Genomic DNA, 22,595 nt, shown 5'->3' on the forward strand with positions numbered 1-22,595 from the left:
ATCAGAAAGGGAGAAGTCAGGTTTGAACATTGTCTTCTTTATGAATATATCTGTGAAACCATGTGAAGGGCTCCACTATGTCTGTACTCCAGTCACTCCCTCCTTTTCCCATTGGGGGGGGGGGGGAGGGGGGGAGTATGGCAGTGTCTGGAAGCATTGTATTACCCCTCTGATGTTGCATGAATCTTGAGATAGTATATGACCTAGAGGCTCACTCCCCCCAGGGAGCTTGTCCAGGGGTGGGTTGTATTTGAGATGGGAGTATCTAAAGTAGACAATTGATATATGCCATTGGATGAGGTAATGTTTTGGTAATATGAAGTACCAAGAACGAGAAGTAGAACCTCGTCTAAGAGACCAAACTGAACGATAATTTATAGCTAATGCTTTCTGACTATGGGATAATCCTCTTTCAAGTAAAAGGCCCTTTGTGAAGTTCCTGAGATCTGTGGTTCGTCATGTGAGTTGAGAGGGGTGTATCTTGGCTATAAAAGATACTAAGTATTATTTTGTAAGCACTCTCAGAGAATTCATTTATAGACACTGAATTGATCTGAGAGTCAAAGGGCTATGGTGAAACTCATATAATTAAAGATGGAGTTTAAAATATAATTGACTTGTGTGTGGTTTGTAAACTCATCATTTAGTAATACAGGAAATTACCACGACAACATACAGTATTAACTAAAAAATAGTTTATTTAATTTAAATATACACATGAGAAAAAAGTGGCTGCCCAGCATGAATTCATGTACAAACATTATTTTTCATTACATTCTTGTCATTTAGCAGATGTTTTTATCCAGAGAGACTTACAGGACAAATAAGAGTTAATTGGCTTGCTCAAGGGCACAATGACAGATTTTTCACCTAGTCGGCTCGGGATTCAAACCAGCGACCTTTCAGTTACTGGCCCAACACTCTTAACCGCTAGGCTACCTGCCGCCAGATCAATTAACTTCAATACAGTTATTCAAATACATTCATCATCAATGACTAAAATAATGAATCTAGTATTAAAAAAGAGAAATTAATAAACACAAGTAGTCGATTCATAGCCTGTTTATCATTAAACAAAATTGTTTAGTAAAATAAAATAATCCACCCAAACTAATGCTGAAAAGTGATCACCACAACATATTTATTTGATATACACTGAGTGCACAAAACATTAGGAACGCCTTCCTAATATTGAATTATACCTCCTTTTGTCCTCAGAACAGCCTCAATTAGTCGGGGTATGGACTCTCCAAGGTGTTGAGAACGTTCCACATGGATGCTGGCCCATGTTGACTCCAATGCTTCCCACAATTGTGTCGGGTTGGCTGGGAGTGGATATCTACTCCAAATAGCTTGATCCATCTCCTCCCACAGATGCACAGTTGGATTGAGATCTGGTGACTCGGCAGGCCACTGCAGTAAGCTGAATTCACTGTCATGTTCTTGGAACCATTCCTGGACAAGCCTTGTTGCATAATCCTGTTGAAGAAATCTATTTGCAGAAGGATACACTGCTGCCATGAAGGGATGCACCTGATTGGCAAGGATTATTTAGATATCCTGTAGCATTCAAACATTGTTAAACTTTTATCAAGAGGTCCAAAGTGTGCCCTGAAAATACACCCCATGTCCCATAGTCCTCCCATCAGCATGAAACAGCAGGAACTGGGATTCATCAGACCAGGCAATGTTTTGAAAATTTTCCAGTTTCCAGTCCTTTCAGTCCTTAACTGCAGTTTCTTGTTTTCTACTGAAAGCAAATGGGAATCCATAATAAATACACAAAAACTACATTAAGGATCATAGCTTTTCACCTGGTCAGTCATGAAAGTCATGAAAAGAGCAGGTGTCATTAATGTTTTGTACACTCAGTGTATGTTGTGTCTACTAGCTCATTCCCACAGAAAACTGCAAAGGGAAGCAGTACCACCCAGTCAACCATCAAACTCCATTGTGAGACGCCTCAGAGGATATTCAACCCTAAGGGCAAAAAAAACGTAATCTCAATATCTTCACAGTAGAAGCTAACAAAACACATCAAAACTGACAAGGTCCACACTGATCAGTAAAGTAAAGAGAGGCTAACATTCTATAACGCTCCCTTTCCTCTGCACAGTTCTCTCACAGTGAGAAACTATAGGTTTACAATAGTGTTATAAGCTGTCTTCATTTGATCCAATTCATCATTGCCAATTATTTAAAGACATGATAATTAAGTGGAGTGTCTAATCTCAGCTAGTCTGAGAGAACTAAAGAGGCTTCTCTCCTTTATGTATACATTGGTGTCTTTTTAAGTGGCCCAATCTGTAGAATCTCTTCTCACAGTCAGTGCAGTGATAAGGCTTCTCTCCTGTGTGTATACTTTCATGTCGCTTTAAGTTGCACAGTAGAGAGAACCTCGCTGCACAGTTAGAGCAGATGTAAGGCTTCTCTCCTGTGTGCGTTCTCTGATGAACTTTTAGCCTAGTTGATGTTGGGAAACATTTTACACAGTCAGAGCAGGAGAAAGGCTTCTCTCCCGTATGTATATATTGGTGAATTTTTAAGTGGCCCAGTAGAGAGAAACTCTTTCCTCAGTCAGAGCAGGAGTAAGGCTTCTCTCTTTTGTGTATACGTTCATGTTGTTTTAAGTTACCCAGTTGAAAGAAACTCTTTCCACAGACAGAGCAGAAGTAAGGCTTCTATCCTGTGTGTAAACATTCATGGACTTTTAGGTGGCTTGGTCGAGAGAAACTCTTTCCACAGTCAGAGCAGGAGTAAGGCTTCTCTCCTGTGTGTATACGTTCATGACGTTTTAAGGTGTTCCGACAAAAGAAACTCGCAATGCAGTCAGAGCAGGAGTAAGGCTTCTCTCCTGTGTGTGTTCTCTGATGAACTTTTAGCCCAGTTGATGTTGTGAAGCATTTTCCACATTTAGAGCAGGAGTAAGGCTTCTCTCCTGTGTGTATACGTTCATGATGTTTTAGGTTGCTTGGTCGATAGAAACTCTTTCCACAGTCAGAGCAGGAGTAAGGCTTCACACCTGTATGTATACGTTTATGTTTTTTTAAGTTGCCAAGTAGAGAGAAACTCTTTCCACAGTCAGAGCAGGAGTAAGGCTTCTCTCCTTTGTGTGTACGTTCATGTTGTTTTAAGGTGCCCAGTTGAGAGAAACTCTTTCCACAGTCAGAGCAGGAGTACGGCTTCTCTCCAGTGTGTATACGTTCATGTCGTTTTAAGGTGTCCCGATGAGAGAAACTCTTTCCACAGTCAGAGCAGGAGTAAGGCTTCACACCTGTATGTATACGTTTATGTTTTTTTAAGTTGCCAAGTAGAGAGAAACTCTTTCCACAGTCAGAGCAGGAGTAAGGCTTCTCTCCTTTGTGTGTACGTTCATGTTGTTTTAAGGTGCCCAGTTGAGAGAAACTCTTTCCACAGTCAGAGCAGGAGTACGGCTTCTCTCCAGTGTGTATACGTTCATGTCGTTTTAAGGTGTCCCGATGAGAGAAACTCTTTCCACAGTCAGAGCAGGAGTAAGGCTTCACACCTGTATGTATACGTTTATGTTTTTTTAAGTTGCCAAGTAGAGAGAAACTCTTTCCACAGTCAGAGCAGGAGTAAGGCTTCAATCCTGTATGTATACGTTCATGTGTTTTTAAGTGGGAAAGTTGAGAGAAGCATTTTCCACAGTCAGAGCAGAAGAAATGTTTCTCTCCTGTGTGTGTTCTCTGATGAACTTTTAGCCCAGTTGATGTTGTGAAGCATTTTCCACATTCAGAGCAGGAGTAAAGCTTTTCTTCTGTGTGTATTTTTAGGTGTATTTTTAGCTTTGTTAGAAATGGTAAAATCTCCTCACAATGTGAGCAGTGGAAGGACCTCTTTGCTCTGTGATCTTCCTGCTGATGCTCTCTGGATGTAGAGAATGTCTCAACATGGTCTCCTGTGTGAACAATATCAGAACAACCAGTCAATTGGTGTGATTGACATGTCAATCAAATGTATTTTATGAAGCTCTTTTTACATAAGTTGTAACAAAGTCCTTTACAGAAAACAACCCAAAATACCCAAAGAGCAAGCAATGCAGATGTAGAAGCGCAGTGGCCACGAAAAACTCCCTAGAAAGCAGGAACCTTGGAAGAAACAGAGAGGAACCAGGCTCAAAGGGGTGGCCGGTCCTCTTCTGTCTGTACCGGGTGACATATGTATTCATATCAGTAGGCTGTACAATACAGGGGAATAAAACTATTCTAAAAGTGGGTAAGAGATGAAAGCTAAAAAGGGGCGTGTCATCCTCCACTCACTATCACAAGGGTTAGTAACTACACAGACTCATTTCATATCATCCTCCACTCACTGTCACAAGAGTTAGTAATTACACAGACTCATTTCATATCATCCTCCACCTCAACATCACAAGGGTTAGAAACGACACAGACTCACTTCATAGAACTTTAAAACACTGGCAGTTTGTCTCCTTCACTTCTTTAGTCTACTCTCTCAAATGCTGACAATACTGGTGTCAAACCATGCAAGTCTCAGTAGCATGAAATAACATCTACCTTCTCATTGAAACAGTTCATCATGAAACAGTTCTACTGCAACTTTTCATACACAGTGGAAAGTTGAAATGAACAACAAACTTAGATAGAACCTGCTCTTACCATGATTAACAGATTTCCCAATCTTCTCCTCCTCTTCTTCATCTTTAATGTTGACATTCAGCTCCAGTGTTTGACTGCAGTGTTCCAGCTTCACAGATGATGCCATCTCTGGATTCTGCGGTGCAAACTGGGCCCCACTGTCACAATCAGGACCCAGTGACTGTGGGTTTGGACTCAGTGTGGAAGGAGAGAGGCAGGCTGGGTTTGTCGTTACTGTTGATGTTACCGGCCTCAGACTTAATTCTAATCCTGTAGTAACAATGAGAAACAGACACAAAAAGTTATTGTCTTGACAGTTCTAGCACTTTCTTTATTCTCTAAAAATATATTATATGTTCAATTATCTAATTCAGTGCTCGACTTGGACTGAAATAGGTGCCGGTACTGTTTATATTTAGGCACAGGAGCTCCACAATACTATAGCATCATAAAATGTTTCTTACTTTTGGTGATCTTCCGTCAGAATGTTGGACGCGGTGTCCTTTGTCCAGAACAGTCGTTGTTTGGATTTAGAACGGCAACTTTCCCTCTTCATTTAGCATGCACACTAGCCGAGTGGCGCAAATCTTTCCATGTAAACAAACGGAAGAGAACGGAACACTGCAAAACTCCCCAAAAATGTTCAATAATCTGATGAAACTATATTGAAAAAAACATACTTTACGATGATATGGTGACATGTATCAAATAAAATCAAAGCCGGACATAGTACCCGCCTATTAGGGTAGCTAAAGAGAAGGCAATCCCACTGTCCACGTCGCGCACTTCAGAGTACCGAAAATGGGGTACACGTCATTCCAAGAAGATGTGTTCCATCTCAGACCAAGATAATCACCTAATTTCTTCTCTCAAAGCCTCTTGACATCCAGGTGAAGGTGTATGACATGCATGTATACTAATAGATCTCATGACCATGTATAGGCAGGAGGTAGAAGAGAGCCTCGGTTTCAGACTTTCCACTTCCTGGTCAGGAAGTGTGCTGCAGAATGAGTTCTGTTTCACTCAGAGAAATAATTCAAACGATTTTAGAAACTAGAGAGTGTTTTCTATCCAATAGTAATAATAATATGCATATTGTACGAGCAATAATTGAGTACGAGGCCGTTTGAAATGGGCACCTTTTATCTGGCTACTCAATACTGCCCCTTGCAGCCCAAACAGGTTAACATAAATCTTCAATAATGTTCCAACCGGAGAATTCCATTGTCTTCAGAAGTGCGATGGAACAGAGCTCCCTCTCATGTGAACGCGCATGGTCAGCTCATGGCAGACCTTACTCATTCCCCTCTCCTTCGGCCCCACCTCACAGTAGAAGCATCAGACAAGGTTCTAAAGACTGTTGACATCTAGTGGAAGCCGTAGGAAGTGCAAACTGGCCCATATCCCATTGTGTATTCGATAGACGATGAGTTGAAAACCTACAAACTTCAGATTTCCCACTTCCGAGTTGGATTTCTTTCTCAGGTTTTTGCCTGCCATATGAGTTCTGTTATACTCACAGACATCATTCAAACTGTTTTAGAAACTTCGGAGTGTTTTCTATCCAATACTAATAATAATATGCATATATTAGCAACTGGGACTGGGTACCTTTTCATCCAATCTACTCAATACTGCCCCTGCAGCAATAAGAAGTTAATGGATGTTTCCTAGCATGGTATGACATGTTCTTTCGATATTAGACAGTTTAAACGTGCCATTACATACCTGTAGTAATACATGGAAACGGACAAAAAGGTTATTTTCTTCACAACAGTTCTGGCGTTTCTTTATACTGAAGAATGTTGTGTTCCTGCCCTGAACTTCCTGCACTTCCACAGTGCAGCCACAGGTAGAACAATGAGACAGATATTTCAAAAGATGTATAAATATGAAGCATCCGCTTAGCGTTTCCACTCACTACCAAATATGGTAGTGAGAGTAAGCCCACTGGCCGGCAGTGGGAGAAGATGGAACGAGATGGATTTTGGCCGACATTCTGCAAATGGTGTAATCTATGAAACATCTGATCTTAAAACCTTTTCTCAATAGGGGGTGCTGTTTGCACTTTGTAATAATTTCATTCCCAAATTAGACTGCCTCGTACTCAATTCTTGCTCGTACAATATGCATATTATTATTACTATTGGATAGAAAACACTAGTTTCTAAAACCGTTTGAATTATGTCTGTAAGTGAAACAGAACTGGACTTGAGCAATTTCCCTATGTAGAGTTGAGAATGCTGATTTTTCCAAAACTGTTCTGAGACCTGTGTATTAATATGCCTGTCCTCTATTTGTTGAGATGCACTGCATACGCCCTCCCCTGGGTGTCAGCAAATAGGAAGACTTGAAATGGAGTTTCTACGCAGTTCCCAGAGGTTATAAATTGATTGGAACCACGGTGGACATTCTTTTGGATCTTCAACTGGGCGCAAAGAGGAGCTTGCCATGTCGTTGTAGAAGCTCTGGTTTTAGCTACTTAGATAATTCCGGTCATGTTTTTATTCGATATAGGCTTTAAAGACATCATAATCTTGTTATTTTGAACCGAATTATATCAGTTTATGTCAGTATATTGCGATTTTCGGGTATTTATTTCCTTGGCGCTGTAGGAACTTGGGTATTTCTCTCTTTCGTGCTAATGTTTACTGCTAATTGCAACTCTGAAGACGACGTTCTCCAACCTATCAACGATTCTTTTGGACAAAGGACACCTTTCCCAAGATTATGATGGGAGCTCAGCTAATAGTAAGAACTATTTATGCTGATAATTCGTTGTTCTGTTGAAAAAGTAAAATGCATAAGACGCCATTATTTGCCGTGTAGCATTGCGTTATCGCACCCTGTATTGCGCAGTAAGGTTAATTTTAAAAATGTAATTCAGCTATTGCATTAATTACTAATTTGTCTTTCAATTGCTGTCCACCCTGTATTTTTTTGTCAAGTTTATGATTATTTATTGATTAGACTAGGTGCCTCTCCAAGATGGCGCCCGACATTTTCTGGGCAGCTTGGCAACTTTTCTCATTGTATAAGCACGCTTTGTGCCGCTAAATATGCACATTTCCGAACAAACTCTATACGAGTTGTGTAATATGATGTTACAGGACTGTCATCTGAAGAATTCTGAGAAGGTTAGTGAAAAAATTAATATATTTTGGTGGTTTATACTTTATAGCATCTTCCTTCTCATTGAAACAGTTCATCATGAAACAGTTCTACTGCAACTTTTCATACACAGTGAGAAGTTGGAATGAAAAACAAACTTAGTTAGATATAACCCTGCTCTTACCATGAGAAACAGATATTCCAATCTTCTCCTCCCCTTCTTCATCTTTAATGTTGGCATTTAGCTCCAGTGTTTGACTGCAGTCCTCCAGCTTCACTGATGCCATCTCTGGATCCTGCAGTGCAAACTGGGCTCCACTGTCACAATCAGGACCCAGTGACTGTAGGTTTGGACTCAGTGTGGAAGGAGAGAGGCAGGCTGGGTTTGTCCTCTCTGTTGATGTTACCGGCCTCATACCTGAGATGGCAAGCAGTAGAGGAGAAACGAACACAAAAGTTATTGTCTTGACAGTTCTGGCACTTTCTTTATTCTCTATTAAATATATTATATTTTTTCTTGTTCAATTATCTAATTCAGTGGTTGACTTGGACTGAAATAGTTGCCCATACTCATTTTGGGTGCCGGTACTGTTTATATTTAGGTGCAGGAGCTCCACAATACTTTCAAGCTAATACTTAACATGTAGTAGATAAATGCATACAAGACTCAAAAACCATTTAGTACAAGTTTACAGTTTTTGGCAGCACCATGTACTATTTTCCTTAACCCTCTTCACGGTATTATTCCAATCAAAAAACAATTGTATTTCCGTTCACACCATAGTATCGTTTATAAACAGAAACTGAATGTGTCAATATTTTACACATGTAGAAACGGACAATCATTACATTTAGTTTCAAAACAGTAGTGCGACCTTAAAATTGTCTCTGCTGCACCCACACTGCCTGCACCGAAGTCCGTTGACCCAGACCGGATGGGCGCCGCCATTTTACCAGCTTGTGAATTTTTCCTTCCATGGACCTCTACGGACAATTCCTTCGACCCCGTGGCTCGGTTTTTGCTCTAACATAGGGCTGGGCGACGTGGCAAAAATATCATACCATGGTATTTTTCACATTTTTGACGGTATTTTATGTTTTTGATTAATAAAAGTTCTACATTTGCTTTATGAGTAGTGCACAACCCTAGGGTGGCAACACTTATATTCAAAAAAATGTTCAATGGGTCTTTCTCCATTCTGATTGTTTTATAGTGTTCAATTCAACCTAAAATAATTTCCTGCACTCATTTGAGATAATTTACACACTGGGCAAAGATACTAGTGCTTATTTTTAACCAAATGTTGCAATTGCAATTTAGATCAAAACTTACAATTTAGACAATTTAGATCAAAACACCAAGGTGATCTTTTGGAATCATGGAAATAGAATGATTATTCTAATTCTATAGTCTATAAATAGTGGGCACTTCTACCTTCTCATTGAAACAGTTCATCATGAAACAGTTCTACTGCAACTTTTCATACACAGTGGGAAGTTGGAACGAAAAACAAACTTAGAACCTGCTCTTACCATGAGAAACAGATTTTCCAATCTTCTCCTCCTCTTCTTCATCTTTAATGTTGACATTCAGCTCCAGTGTTTGACTGCAGTCTTCCAGCTTCACTGATGCCATCTCTGGATCCTGCAGTGCAAACTGGGCTCCACTGTCACAATCAGGACCCAGTGACTGTAGGTTTGGACACTGTGTGGAAGGAGAGAGGCAGGCTGGGTTTGTCCTCACTGTTGATGTTACCGGCCTTATACCTGAGTCGGCAAGTAGTAGAAGAGAAACAGACACAACAGTTATTTTCTTGCCAGTTCTGGCACCTTCTTTATTCTCTAAAAATATATTATATTTCTTTTTGTTCAATTATCTAATTCAGTGCTTGACTTGGACCGAAATAGGTGCTGGTACTGTTTATATTTAGGTACAGGAGGTCCACAATACTGTTGAGCTAATATTCTATAAAGAGGACCATGAGCTCAAACAGTAGAAATTTGAGGTGAACTCTTGTCCAAATCAAGAACGGATCTCATTTCAATAGATCAGGTAGGTGAGCATTGGCAACAAAACATTATTGCATTAACATTAAAACACAAAGGACACACAGCGTTAAGATCACTTAATATATAGATTTCCTAAATTCACATAAAATGACTCAAAAACCATGAAGTACAAGGTTAGTTTGTTTCAGGCAGCACTATGTATTATTTTCCTGAAGAACCGCGTCTTCGTTGTTTCAATCAAAAACCAGTAGTATTTCCATTCACACCATACTCAAATGTAGATAAAGATAGAAACAACTACATGTGTCTGAATATTAGTACACATGTAGAAAACCAACAAGCATTACATTCAGCTTCAAAACAGTAGCGCAACCGTAAAATGGTCTGCACCCACACTGCCTGCACTTTAGTCCGTTGACCCAGTCCGAGGCGGCGCCGCCATTTTACCAGCGTGTGAATTTTACACAAAACCGATAACACGCAGCTCAGAAATCTCACATAAATGGATTCTTTATGAAAATTAACATGAGCAGAATATGTACATCCACTAAGACAAACCCAACGTCTCTAGGTACGTGACTTGTAAAATAGTATAACGTCACCACGTTCTTCACTCGGTTTGACACAAATATCACATCAAACCTTTACCAAACGTGATAATAATTTAATGGATTTGTTACCTAGCATGGAATGACATGTTTTTTCGAAATTAGAAAATGTAAACGTGCTATTACGTACCTGTAGTAATAAAAGGAAACGGGCACAAAAGATACCTTCTTGAGTGCACAGTTCTGGCGCTTTTTTGATTCTGAAGAATGGTGCACGCCTGTCGGGAACTTCCTGTTCCCCCACTAACACCGTCCGTGCATTGTGGGATCCTTGGGCTGGCCCTACCCTGTTACATGAGAAGGGGGTAGCTGCTCTGCTCTGCTCTGCTCTGCTCTGCTCTGCTCTGCTCTGCTCTGCTCTGCTCTGCTCTGCTCTGCTCTGCTCTGCTCTGCTCTGCTCTGCTCTGCTCTGCTCTGCTCTGCTCTGCTCTGCTCTGCTCTGCTCTGCTCTGCTCTGCCTGCTCTGCTCTGCTCTTCCTCCCGCCCTCTCCTCCTCCCAAATGTATTACTTGGGTCTCGGGATGATTGGGGCTACTCTCTGGCAGATGATTAAACGGGCGTCTGTATATAATTAACATTTCATTATTTATTTGTCCATATTTTTTCATTGTTTCTGTGATTTAAAAAAAAAAATATATTTTAGAGTCCGGTTTAAGTTGTATTTTATTATTTTTTATTATTTTGATACTTTGTACATGGCAGCTGATAAGCATTAACGCAGCAGTCGCAGTGCTAACTGCATTGCTACAGATGCTAGTTCGATGCCAGTGCCGGCCGTGACCAGGAGACCCATGTGGCGACGCACGATTGGCCCGGCGTCATGTGAGTTAGGGGAGGGTTTGGCCGGCCAGGATGTCCTTGTCCCATACAGCATTTCCTCTGACGTTATTTTTGGGGGGTGGAGGGGTATAATTTGTATGCATACAATGTATAATAGTAATATTTAAAATTACTGTCTGGTAATTTTGTATACATTTATTTCAATTTGCATCTGGCCGCTTCTGGGGGGATTCTGGTAAGATGCCAGCAAAGCTGGCTCAATTCCGGTAGATGGAAACAGCCTGATGTACTTGGGCCGATTCTTGGCAGTCATTAATTCTGATTCCGGGCCGAGTCAATCAGTTCCGGCCCACCAGAAGAGGGCCGCATCTGGGCCTATTCCTCATTGTGAAGTTGCTATATATTGGCAGGAACTGGAACAAGCTGTGGTACACGTCGATCCAGACCACCCCAAACAGGCTCAATGGGTGACATGTCTAGTGAGTATGCAGACCATGGAATAATTGGGACATTTTCAGCTTCCAGGGATTGTGTACAGATCCTTCTGTGGATGAATGGCAGGACGATGGGCCTCGGGATCTTGTCATGGTATCTCTGTGCATTCAAATTACCATTGATAAAATGCAATTGCGTTCGTTGTCTCCCATACCATAACCCGATGCTAGCATGGAGTACTTTGTAGGCAACAGCAAACCGCTCCCGACACAACACCCTACACGTGGTCTGCAACTGAGAGGCTTGTTGGGCATACCGCTAAATTATCAAAAACAACTTGGAGGCGGCTTATGGTAGAGAAATCAACATTAAATTATCTGGTAGCAGCTATGGTGCACATTCCTGCAGTCAGCATGCCAATTGCATGCTCTCTCAAAACTTGAGACATCTGTTGCATTGGGTTGTGTGACATAACTGCACATTTTATTGGCATTTTCGTTTTATATTTGTTAGGGATCCCCATTAGCTGCTGCCAAGGTGTAAAAGTATAACTTTAAACCGTCCCCTTGCCCCGACACGGGCCCGAACCAGGGACCTTCTGCACACATCAACAACAGTCACCCACGAAGCGTTGTTACCCATCGCTCCACAAAAGCCGCGGCCCTTGCAGAGCAAGGGGCAACACTACTTCTAGGTTTCAGAGCAAGTGACGTAACTGATTGAAACGCTACTAGCGCTTACCCGCTAACTAGCTAGCCATTTCACATCCATTACAAAGGCAGCACCTTCTCAGCTACTCTTGTCCCCAGCACAAGGTGCACCTGTGTAATGATGATCATGCAATTTAATCAGCTTCTTGATATGCCACACCTGTCAGGTGGGCGGATTATCTTGGCAAAGGAGAAATGCTCACTAATAGGGATGTAAACAAATTTGTGCACAACATTTGAGAGAAATAAGCTTTGTGTGTGTATGGAACATTTATGGGATGAAACATGGGACACTTTACATGTCACGTTTATATTTTTGTTCAGTACATACGGTATAAAAAATAAATAATACAAACTAAAATCAGCCTGCTTTTCTGTTCTAATCAGGTTCCTACACAGGCTCAGAAGGATCCTCTAAGGCTGGAACATTTTCTGGCGACAGTAGTCTGTGAAGTCTTGGAGGCCCAAAAACTTCTCAGCTGTAGATATAATTATGTCCAGGAAGCTTGGCCCCAGTGATGTACTGGGCCGTTAGCACTACCCTCTGTAGTGCCTTGCGGTCGGAGGCCGAGCATTGCCATAACAGGCAATGATGCAATAGGTTTTGTCATGCCTGCTTCACGGCTGTCTTGGTGTGCTTGGACCATGTTAGTTTGTTGGTGATATGGACACCAAGGAACTTGAAGCTCTCAACCTGCACCACTGCAGCCCCGACGATGAGAATGGGGGCGTGCTCGGTCCTCTTTTTCCTGTAGTTCACAATCATCTCCTTTGTCTTGATCACGTAGCATTTTCTTCACAATAAGTGTATCCAGATAACTTGATTGACGTACAACATTTGCAACTGGTTGCGTTGCATCCACCACCATATCTTCTTCAGAACTGTGGCTCCTTGCCCCTCTTCACTGCCTCCACATGGCAGATTTGCTGAACAGTCCTGATCCTTGACACCTCAACCTCTTTCACCCTAACAGGGCACTCTGGGAATTCGGGAATAGGATCCCCACCACAGTTGCAACATTTTACATTCAAACTCTTCAATGCCCCTCAAAAATGAAATGCTAATTAGCTGCTAATGTAGCGTTGTTCATCTCCGCGTCTACCGCTTCATAGTAATGTAAGTTATGTAAATTACTTGAATATGGCTTATTGTGAGGTCAATAACTATGTGCAATGAAACATTGTTTTCATTCAAACCAATTATAGCCGTAGCTCTAGTTTTCCTCATCTTCAGGTTCTCAAACTGAACAGGACATCAGTAGTCCGCATGCACAGATATTTATATATAAAGTCTATTTATCTCAAATCAATGTCACGTGGTTAAACAAAATTATATCTAAAATAAAATTACACAAATCTAAAAGTAACTTCTATTGCCATTGCCAAAACTAGCTTACATAAAGCTAACAAATAAAAACAATCGCAGCCTGCAGGTAGAAAATATCCTGATGAAATAAATATCATGTGAATCAAATTGGCTACACATGGCCTGTCTGCAAGAAACTTGAAACATTGTATCAACTATTAATTTGGTCTGGCCTGTGCTAGCAAACATGCAACGTTGTATAAAATATTTTGGGCCCTCAGTTTCCCATGACAGTGAGCTCCAGACAGACAGACGTAGGGATATTTTGCGCAAAGGATAAGAAGTAATTAGGTATGCCTGTTATGACGTTTCCACCGGATCTGAGCATGACATTTTTGGCGGTTATTAAAAGGGAGAGAGCTGGACATTTCGAATAGGCTACGTTGAGGAACTATTATCATTCTCAATGGATGTAGAAACAGACTTCACATACTTGCTGTTTGAGCTGAACATTTTTATATTTGAGAAACTCCACAGTGACGGTGAGTTAAGACAATCAGAAATAGCATCAGATCCCCAAATGGGCACATTTATAGGCCTACATTTACACAGAGGCCAGCTAGCCTATAGGACTACTTCAATGAGTAATCAGGTGTGTGTCCTTACTCAACATTGACAGGAGCACACTAAACAAAACACAATGAATAATTTGACAACTCCTAAATGGAATGAAATACACCAAAACCTCTCAAGTGTAGACTAAGTTATACGCTCTGCAAACAATGTGTCCACTCCTACAATGACAATGGTAAGACTGTAATAATAATGTATTGAATGCATTACCGTAACCAAACAAACATTGTAGATTAGAAATGATTGTGATAGTGGTGTGCCATTCCCTCCGCAATGGACGAGTCTTGTGGTGTTTTTGTTTTAGGTGGCAGTGAACGTGGGTAGAGCATCCCTTTCCCTTTTCCCCTACATCGGCTCGGGAGCACCTCCGTGGTTATGGGAGGGCTGCCAGTTTCTGGTTGTCTTTTCCACTCCACTGGTTTTGTGTGCATAAAACCCCACCACATGTGACTGCACGAAGACCAGGGCCAGTTAGTTAGTAGTTTTGGAGGATAGTGGGGTGTGGCTCCTGTCCTTGAACCCAGATTGACAGCAGGTGAGTTGTGTTTTTTTGAGCATTTGTAATAGTTGTATTGGTTGAGGAAAATGTCTTCCATTTTGTGTAGTTTTGTTCAAGCTCCTTCAGAGGTAGCCTTAGAGTTGTGTACTAAGGAGCAGTTAATTGAAATTGCTGAACATTATCAGATTGAGATTGTTGATAAAAAAATTAAAGAGACTGTTAAAACTAGCTTAAAGCAGGGTCTTAGGGAAATGGGTGTTTTTGGCGGTCAGTCTGCTAGTAGTGAGGGTGCAAGTTTTCAGTCTAGCCCTTCATTAACTTTTGAGCAGCAGAGGGAACTGTTGCAAATGCAATTAGAGATAGAGCGATTGAGAAATGCTAATAGACCGGAAAGACTACCACAGTTTGATGTTTCACAGAATCTTCATTTGTTGCCTAAATTTGATGAGTCAGATCCAGACACATACTTTACTTTATTTGAGCGTATTGCGGAAGCTAGAGCTTGGTCAGATTTGGACATGACTATGTTGTTGCAATGTGTACTTACAGGTAAAGCACGTGAGGCTTTTGCAGCACTGAGTGTAGCTGACAGTAAAGTTTATGCTAAAGTTAAATCAGCAGTTCTGAAGGTCTACGAGCTTGTGCCAGAGGCATATCGTCAACGTTTTCGTTACAGGAAAAAGTTAGATTCACAAACCTATTCTGAGTTTGTTTGTGATTTGACTTCTACATTTAATCGTTGGTGTACAGCTTCTGAAGTTGGTACTTTTGAGGGTCTGTCTAATTTGATTGTGTTAGAACAGTTCAAAAATTCTGTGTCTGACCAGGTTGCTACATAAATGATTTGAACGTAAAGTTAAGTCTCCAAGTGATGCAGCAATCCTTGCAGATGAGTACAGGCTAACACATAAAAGCCATTTTGAGTGACATGTACCATAAGAATAACTTTACTCCTAGGAATAGTAGGTCACCTTTTTTGGGGGCTTCTTTCCAAAGGCCTCGGCAGAAGTTTGGGTCTGGAGGACTTAAAGGACCGGTTAATGCTAATACCTGTCGCTACTGTTTAGTTGAAGGACATTGGAAGAAAAATTGTCCTCTGCTTAAATCAAAACAGTCAGTTCAAGTTAAACCTGTTGTGATGGCAAGTCCTGTTACAGCCTCTGACCACCAGGGTGAGCTGTTTCAGCCACTAGTTGAGTTTGATTCTCAGTTTTCCCGCTGTGATCTTTCAGCCTTTATTTCAGATGGTGTAGTGTCCCTGGTAGATGGCAACCAGAATGTTAAAATCAAGATCCTAAGAGACACTGGAGCTTTAGATTATTTTATTCTGGAATCTGTTTTGCCGTTCTCTAAAGAGTCTGATACTGGCCGTTGTGTAATGGTATGTGGTATGGGTTTAGTTCCATTCTCTTGTCCTTTACATGAAGTTACCCTAAAATGTGGTCTGGTAGAGGGTGATGTAGATGTTGGGGTTAGACCTCAGTTGCCAGTAGAGGGAGTCCACATGATTTTGGGGAATGACTTGGCAGGTAGTAAGGTGTGGGCAGATGGCAAATTAAACATCTGTAAGAAGCAACCTTCAGTGTCCCCTGCAAGGGAATCTCCGGATCAGAACTGTGTGTCTCCTGAGATATTTCCAGTTTGTGCGGTTACCCGCGCAGCCTCTCGTAAGGAGATTGAGAGTAAGCCAGAAAGTCTTGAGTTGCCAGTCAAACTCCAGACAGAACAGTTGACTAGTTCTAGAGATTCATTGATGGCTGAGCAAAAAGCCGATACTACTTTGGCTGATCTGTTTGATAAAGTGGTTCCTGATTCAGTGGTGAGGAATAGTGCTCAGTGTTATTTTCTTCTTGATGGGCTGTTGGTCAGGAAATGGGTTCCACACTATGATCAGGGTTTAGGAGAACCAGTCTTTCAAATAGTTGTACCTACTACTTTGCTAAATAAAGTGTTGCAAACTTCACATGGTGATGTGGCAGGTCATATGGGTGTTCGTAAAACTTATGATCGCATACTTCGTTATTTTTTCTGGCCACGTTTAAAGCGGGATGTATCTCAGTTTATTAAAACTTGTGATACGTGTCAGCGCACAAGCAAGCCAAATCAGGTTGTAAAGCCTGCACCGTTGTATTCAATACCAGCCATAGGGCAACCTTTTGAGCATCTTATTATCGATTGTGTTGGGCCATTACCAAGGTCCAAGTCAGGTCATAGCTACTTATTAACTGTTATGTGTCAAGCAACCAGATATCCGGCAGCTTTTTCCTTGCGTACCATAACTTCAAAATCAGTAGTTAAAGCTTTAACTCAATTTATTTCAACATTTGGGATTCCAAAAACCATCCAGTCAGATCAGGGGTCTAACTTTACCTCTCATTTATTTGCTCAGGTTCTCAAACAGCTTAAAGTTAAACACAACAAGTCTACTGCGTTCCATGCCCAGAGCCAGGGAGCTTTGGAACGTTTTCATCAAACTTTAAAATCCTTGCTTCGTGCATATTGTACGGAACTGTCTGCCGACTGGGAGGAGGGGTTACCTTGGCTGTTACTAGCTGCTCGTGAAGTAGTGCAGGAAAGCACAGGGTTTAGCCCAAATGACTTAGTGTTTGGCCATAAGGTGCGTGGGCCTTTAGCAGTGTTGCAGGATGGTTGTTTCCCTGAGGAACCACCTCGGAACCTTATTGACTATGTAAATGGCTTTAGGTTGAAGTTGTATAGGGCTGGTGAACTAGCGAAAGAAAAACTAAAATGTTCTCAACGGAAAATGAAACTGAAATATGATGGACAGGCTGAGCTGCGTGAGTTTAGTCCCGGTGATCGGGTACTTGCTCTTCTGCCTCTTGTAAGTTCACCTTTTCAGGCAAAATACTGTGGTCCTTTCACTGTGTTGCGTAAAGTGTCAGATTTGAACTATCTTATTGAAACCCCTAGTCATAGGAAGTCCTCTAAATTATGCCATGTAAACCTGTTAAAATGTTATCACTCCCGTGATCTAAGCAAAGTTGAAGGCACTCCAGCAGTGAGGTCAGTGTTGACTGCTGCCCCAGTCCCTGCATCTTGTGGCTTTAATGTGGTGGAGGGGGGAGAAGAGGAAGTTAAAGTTTCAGATGAGGCAAAACCCAAGGACGGTTGAAAAACTCCCAGACTTTGCAAAACCTTGGGGTTTTGGTAGATCATTTAGACTCTGAGAAACATGATGAATTGGTAGCTCTTATTAGAAACTACCCTGTTTTGTTTTCTGACACTCCATCGCAAACCCACTTAATTGAACATGATATAGACATCGGAGATGCTAAGCCTATCAAACACAGATTTTATCGTGTATCTGAGGAGAAGAGACTAAAACTGGACACAGAGATGCAGTCTATGTTGGACACAGGTATTGATTTGGCAAAATGTGAGTTTGCCAAAGCTACAGTCACATACCTAGGCAAGGTTGTTGGTCAGGGATTTGTCTGTCCCGTGGAAGCCAAGGTTCAGGCTGTGAGGCAGTTCCCACAGCCCTCTACAAAGAAAGAACTGATGCGCTTCCTGGGAATGGCGGGGTACTACCGTGCTTTTTGTAAAAACTTTTCGGTAGTAGTGTCCCCACTGACCAATCTGTTGAAGGCCAAGGCTGAATTTATCTGGTCCACCCAGTGTCAAGAGGCATTTGATGCAGTTAAGACTCTTTTGTGTTTGGCACCTGTGTTGGCAGCACCAAATTTTGGGAAACCTTTCAAATTGCAGGTAGACGCCAGTCAAATCGGTGCTGGGGCTGTGCTTCTCCAGGAGAATGACGACAAGGTTGAGTGTCCAGTCAGTTTCTTCTCCCGAAAATGTAATAAGTATCAGAAAAACTATTCTGTAATTGAAAAGGAGGCTTTAGGTCTCATTTGGGCTTTACAGCACTTCGAGGTCTATGTTGGTTCTGGTTTGACCCCTTTAACTGTGTTCACTGACCACAACCCACTTGTTTTTCTGAGGTCTCTGCAAAACCCAAACCAGCGCCTGATGCGTTGGGCTTTGTTCTTGCAACCTTTCAACCTTGATATTAGACACATTAGTGGTAAGGATAATATCATTGCTGATGCTCTGTCCCTTGCTCCTTTAACCTAGCTTGTAGCTTTTCTCTGCTGACCCCTACGGGCTGTCTGCGCCTCTTTTCTCTTAAATTGCTCCCCAGGTACCAGGGCTGCTGAGTTTGAGGGGCGGACAGTCAACTGGGGGACACGGAGATACTGCTAGGAGCCGGGATTGGTATTTTTGTTGTTTATTTGTTTTTTGGGAAATTTGAATTATTTTGAATATGTTGGAGGAAGTTGGGTTGAGGGTGGGACCCTCATTTTAAGGAGGGGGGTGTCACGGCTCCTCCTCTGCAGTGCAGGGGGCGGTTCCTCCTGCAGGCAGAGGAGGGTCGTTAAGTGATTGGAGCCACCTGGGCTCAGGGTATAAAACTGCTTACTAATCACCTCTCCCTGTCTTGCTCTCTCTCTCTCTCTGCTCCTCCAGGTATGCTCATGATTTGTTTGTTCCTTTTTAGTTTTGCATAGTTTTCACTCAGTCATGTTCACACACACATATTCATGCACCCATGCACTTTACATACACCTTACATTATGATACATCCACACCTCATTCCTTTTTCTTAGTTTAAGTTCATAGTTTGTTTAATAATAAAGAACACTTTTAAATTGGCCTATACCTGTTGTTCGTGTCCCCTCATTTTTGTCACAGGCTATGAGCCGGCTTGTGACAACTCAGACAGGCAATGGACTAGCCCACTCAGACAGACAATGGACTAGCCCACTCAGACAGACAATGGACTAGCCCACTCAGACAGACAATGGACTAGCCCACTCAGACAGACAATGGACTAGCCCACTCAGACAGACAATGGACTAGCCCACTCAGACAGACAATGGACTAGTCCACTCAGACAGACAATGGACTAGCCCACTCAGACAGACAATGGACTAGCCCACTCAGACAGACAATGGACTAGCCCACTCAGACAGACAATGGACTAGCCCACTCAGACAGACAATGGACTAGCCCACTCAGACAGACAATGGACTAGTCCACTCAGACAGACAATGGACTAGCCCACTCAGACAGACAATGGACTAGCCCACTCAGACAGACAATGGACTAGCCCACTCAGACAGACAATGGACTAGCCCACTCAGACAGACAATGGACTAGCCCACTCAGACAGACAATGGACTAGTCCACTCAGACAGACAATGGACTAGTCCACTCAGACAGACAATGGACTAGTCCACTCAGACAGACAATGGACTAGTCCACTCAGACAGACAATGCACTAGTCCACTCAGACAGACAATGGATTAGTCCACTCAGACAGACAATGGATTAGTCCACTCAGACAGACAATGGATTAGTCCACTCAGACAGCTGTGAATCAGAAAGATGGCTTGTGTGCCATACATTTTTTATATATACTGTATGTATTTTTGCCACTGCTTGACTAAAAAAAGCTTGGTTGACCAACAGCCTATCTATCGACCAAACAATCTACCAGTTGACTAAAAGGGGTCTCAGTCCTAAAAGCGTTTCAACAGTCAAAGGCAAAAAGGATGAAAATTATTTGTATTTTCATCCTTCTCTCACTATTACAAGGTTTAATAACTACACAGACTCATTTCATAGAACTTCAAAACACTGGCAGTTTGTCTACTTCACTTCTTTAGTCTCCTCTCTGATCACTCCAGACAGCCCAGTTGTTCAGGGATGTGTTGTCAGAATTACAGAATTCAACCTATCAATGGACTGGGTCATAACTTAAGAAGGTCTAATTTACAGATAGATAGAATCTGCTCTTACCATGAATAACAAATTTCCCAATCTTCTCTTCCTCTTCTCCATCTTTAATGTTGACTTTCAGCTCCAGTGTTTGACTGCAGTCTTCCAGCTTCACTGATGCCATCTCTGGATGCTGCAGTGCAAACTGGGCTCCACTGTCACAATCAGGACCCAGTGACTGTAGGTTTGGACTCAGTGTGGAAGGAGAGAGGCAGGCTGGGTTTGTCCTCACTGTTGATGTTACCGGCCTCAGACTTGACCCGAGTCGGCCAGTAGTAATAAAGAGAAACGGACACAAAAGTTAATTTTGACAGTTATGGCACTTTATTCTCAAAAAATATATTAGATCAGGTCGCTAAACATTGACAACAAACCAAGTGATATTTCCCATTAGACAAAGTGCACACCTTAAAGTACACAACGTAAGTGCACATAACCTACAGCAGATTTCATGAATTCACATAAATGACTCAAAAACCATTTAGTACAAGGTTGCAGTTGTTTTAGGCAGGACTATTCACCTGAATAATCTAGATGGCGGGGTTAAAGACATTTACAAACCATAGCACCCAATTTGAAGAAGGCAATGCTCTGATAATTGGCTGATTGCTCCTAAACCATAGGAATCCCCACACAGTTGACTTCATCTCTATGGATGACGCAGACCCGTACTAAAATGGGTTACATAGAGGTGGAGTCTCCGTCTCTCCTCTCTGTCTCCGCCCTAACAATGGGAATCGTTATCCCAAAGGTGGGAAGGCAGGGGACAAGCTTCTGTCCAAAACAAGCTCATAGAAAAGCATTGGCCTTTTCCTCTAGGATTTACACACACCAAGCCCCTCCCCCTGCCTCTCACACCAGCAAAGTTGCAAGATCACCACAGTTCCTCTCTGGCAAGCGGTTTCAACTAGCTATTTACATTTGTGGTTTGGTCCAAAAGAATGGTTCATATGGACACAAACACATTGAGACATTATTTTACTGTAATATAGAAGTTACCTTTTCTATCAATACCCTTTTTATGTCTCAACTACTCAGATTGAGAGCAGAGCTACACTACTAAAACCAGAGTATCAATGAACATTAATTCTGGAAAATGAATGCTAGTATTAGTACTGCTAGCAGTATTTTAGACAAATACTATTATAATAGCTCTCTAGTCTGTTTCATAAATGTGCAATAAGCATAAAACACAATTATATAAAGTATTGGCAACTCATTCTCATTTTGAGAAACAAGGTAGGCCCCTTGATTTTAACATGTGAACAAAGAGGACAGGCTAACAAGCTTTTCAAACAGTTGGAGACAGAATGGTGTGTTCATAACAATTCAACTGTTCTACCTTGTTAGCAAATAGATCCAAGTTGACAACTTGAAATATAAAGATTAGCTGGCTAATCACTAGCACGTGGGCTTGAGAGATTGTTGATGAGACAGACCTGTGTTCATTTTCTATAGGCTAATAATGCCTGCTACAATAAGTTAGTCCATTTTTAACAAAGGGTCATTTTTATAGACAGAATTGAAAGCCAGATCAGTGATTATTGCAACAACAAAAAAGCAGGTTAAACTATTTTGATAAAATAATAAATTATTAGTGGGTGTTATGGTTGTGGATGGCTTATATTTAGCTTAGGTATAACTTCACAAACCCTGAATTCATTAGATTATTGCTGACTGTTTGAAATGCAGTGTATTCAAACTTTAATTGTACAACGCTTATTTGGAGAAAAACTACATTGAGATATATATGGTGAATCGCCTAGAAGTTTAAAAACTCAAGATAAAGCTGTATGATTTTTTTGTCCATATCGCCCAGCCCTAATGGAGTACATTAGAGTAAAGTAAAATACAATACTTTATACTGTACTATGGTCTGTACTGTGTACTCTACTGTACTGATTTAAACTTTCCTTTTTTCCCCTGTACTCTGCTGTAGTACTTTCCAATCTTGTGAAATTAGCTATGTTTCCAATAACTTGTCCAGAGATATTTTTTGTCGCCATTTTGAAAAAGTTGAAATAGAAAATAGATCCAACAATTTCCCGCTCGGGTGTATTTCCATTTAACCATCTTGTG

The 22,595-nt window shown here is 41.5% G+C and overlaps 2 protein-coding genes across 2 annotated transcripts in view; one reads left to right on the forward strand and one right to left on the reverse strand.

Annotated features, from left to right (window-relative positions):
- The window catches only part of LOC129860172 (zinc finger protein 883-like), a 483,924-nt gene that overhangs the window by 373,479 nt on the left and 87,850 nt on the right, over window positions 1–22,595 (forward strand). The window lies entirely within an intron of this gene.
- Window positions 681–22,595, reverse strand: part of LOC129860138 (oocyte zinc finger protein XlCOF22-like) — a 231,117-nt gene continuing 209,202 nt past the window's right edge. The window contains exons 4-5 of the mRNA XM_055930475.1: window positions 4,641–4,889; window positions 681–3,919 (exon numbers count right to left, since the gene is read on the reverse strand). Of these exons, the coding sequence (XP_055786450.1) occupies window positions 2,682–3,919; window positions 4,641–4,889 (1,487 nt within the window). The 3' untranslated portion in view covers window positions 681–2,681. The remainder of the gene's footprint in view (window positions 3,920–4,640; window positions 4,890–22,595) is intronic.

The sequence above is a fragment of the Salvelinus fontinalis genome, chromosome 7 (assembly GCF_029448725.1).
Source record: "Salvelinus fontinalis isolate EN_2023a chromosome 7, ASM2944872v1, whole genome shotgun sequence".
In the NCBI taxonomy this organism is placed as follows: domain Eukaryota; kingdom Metazoa; phylum Chordata; class Actinopteri; order Salmoniformes; family Salmonidae; genus Salvelinus; species Salvelinus fontinalis.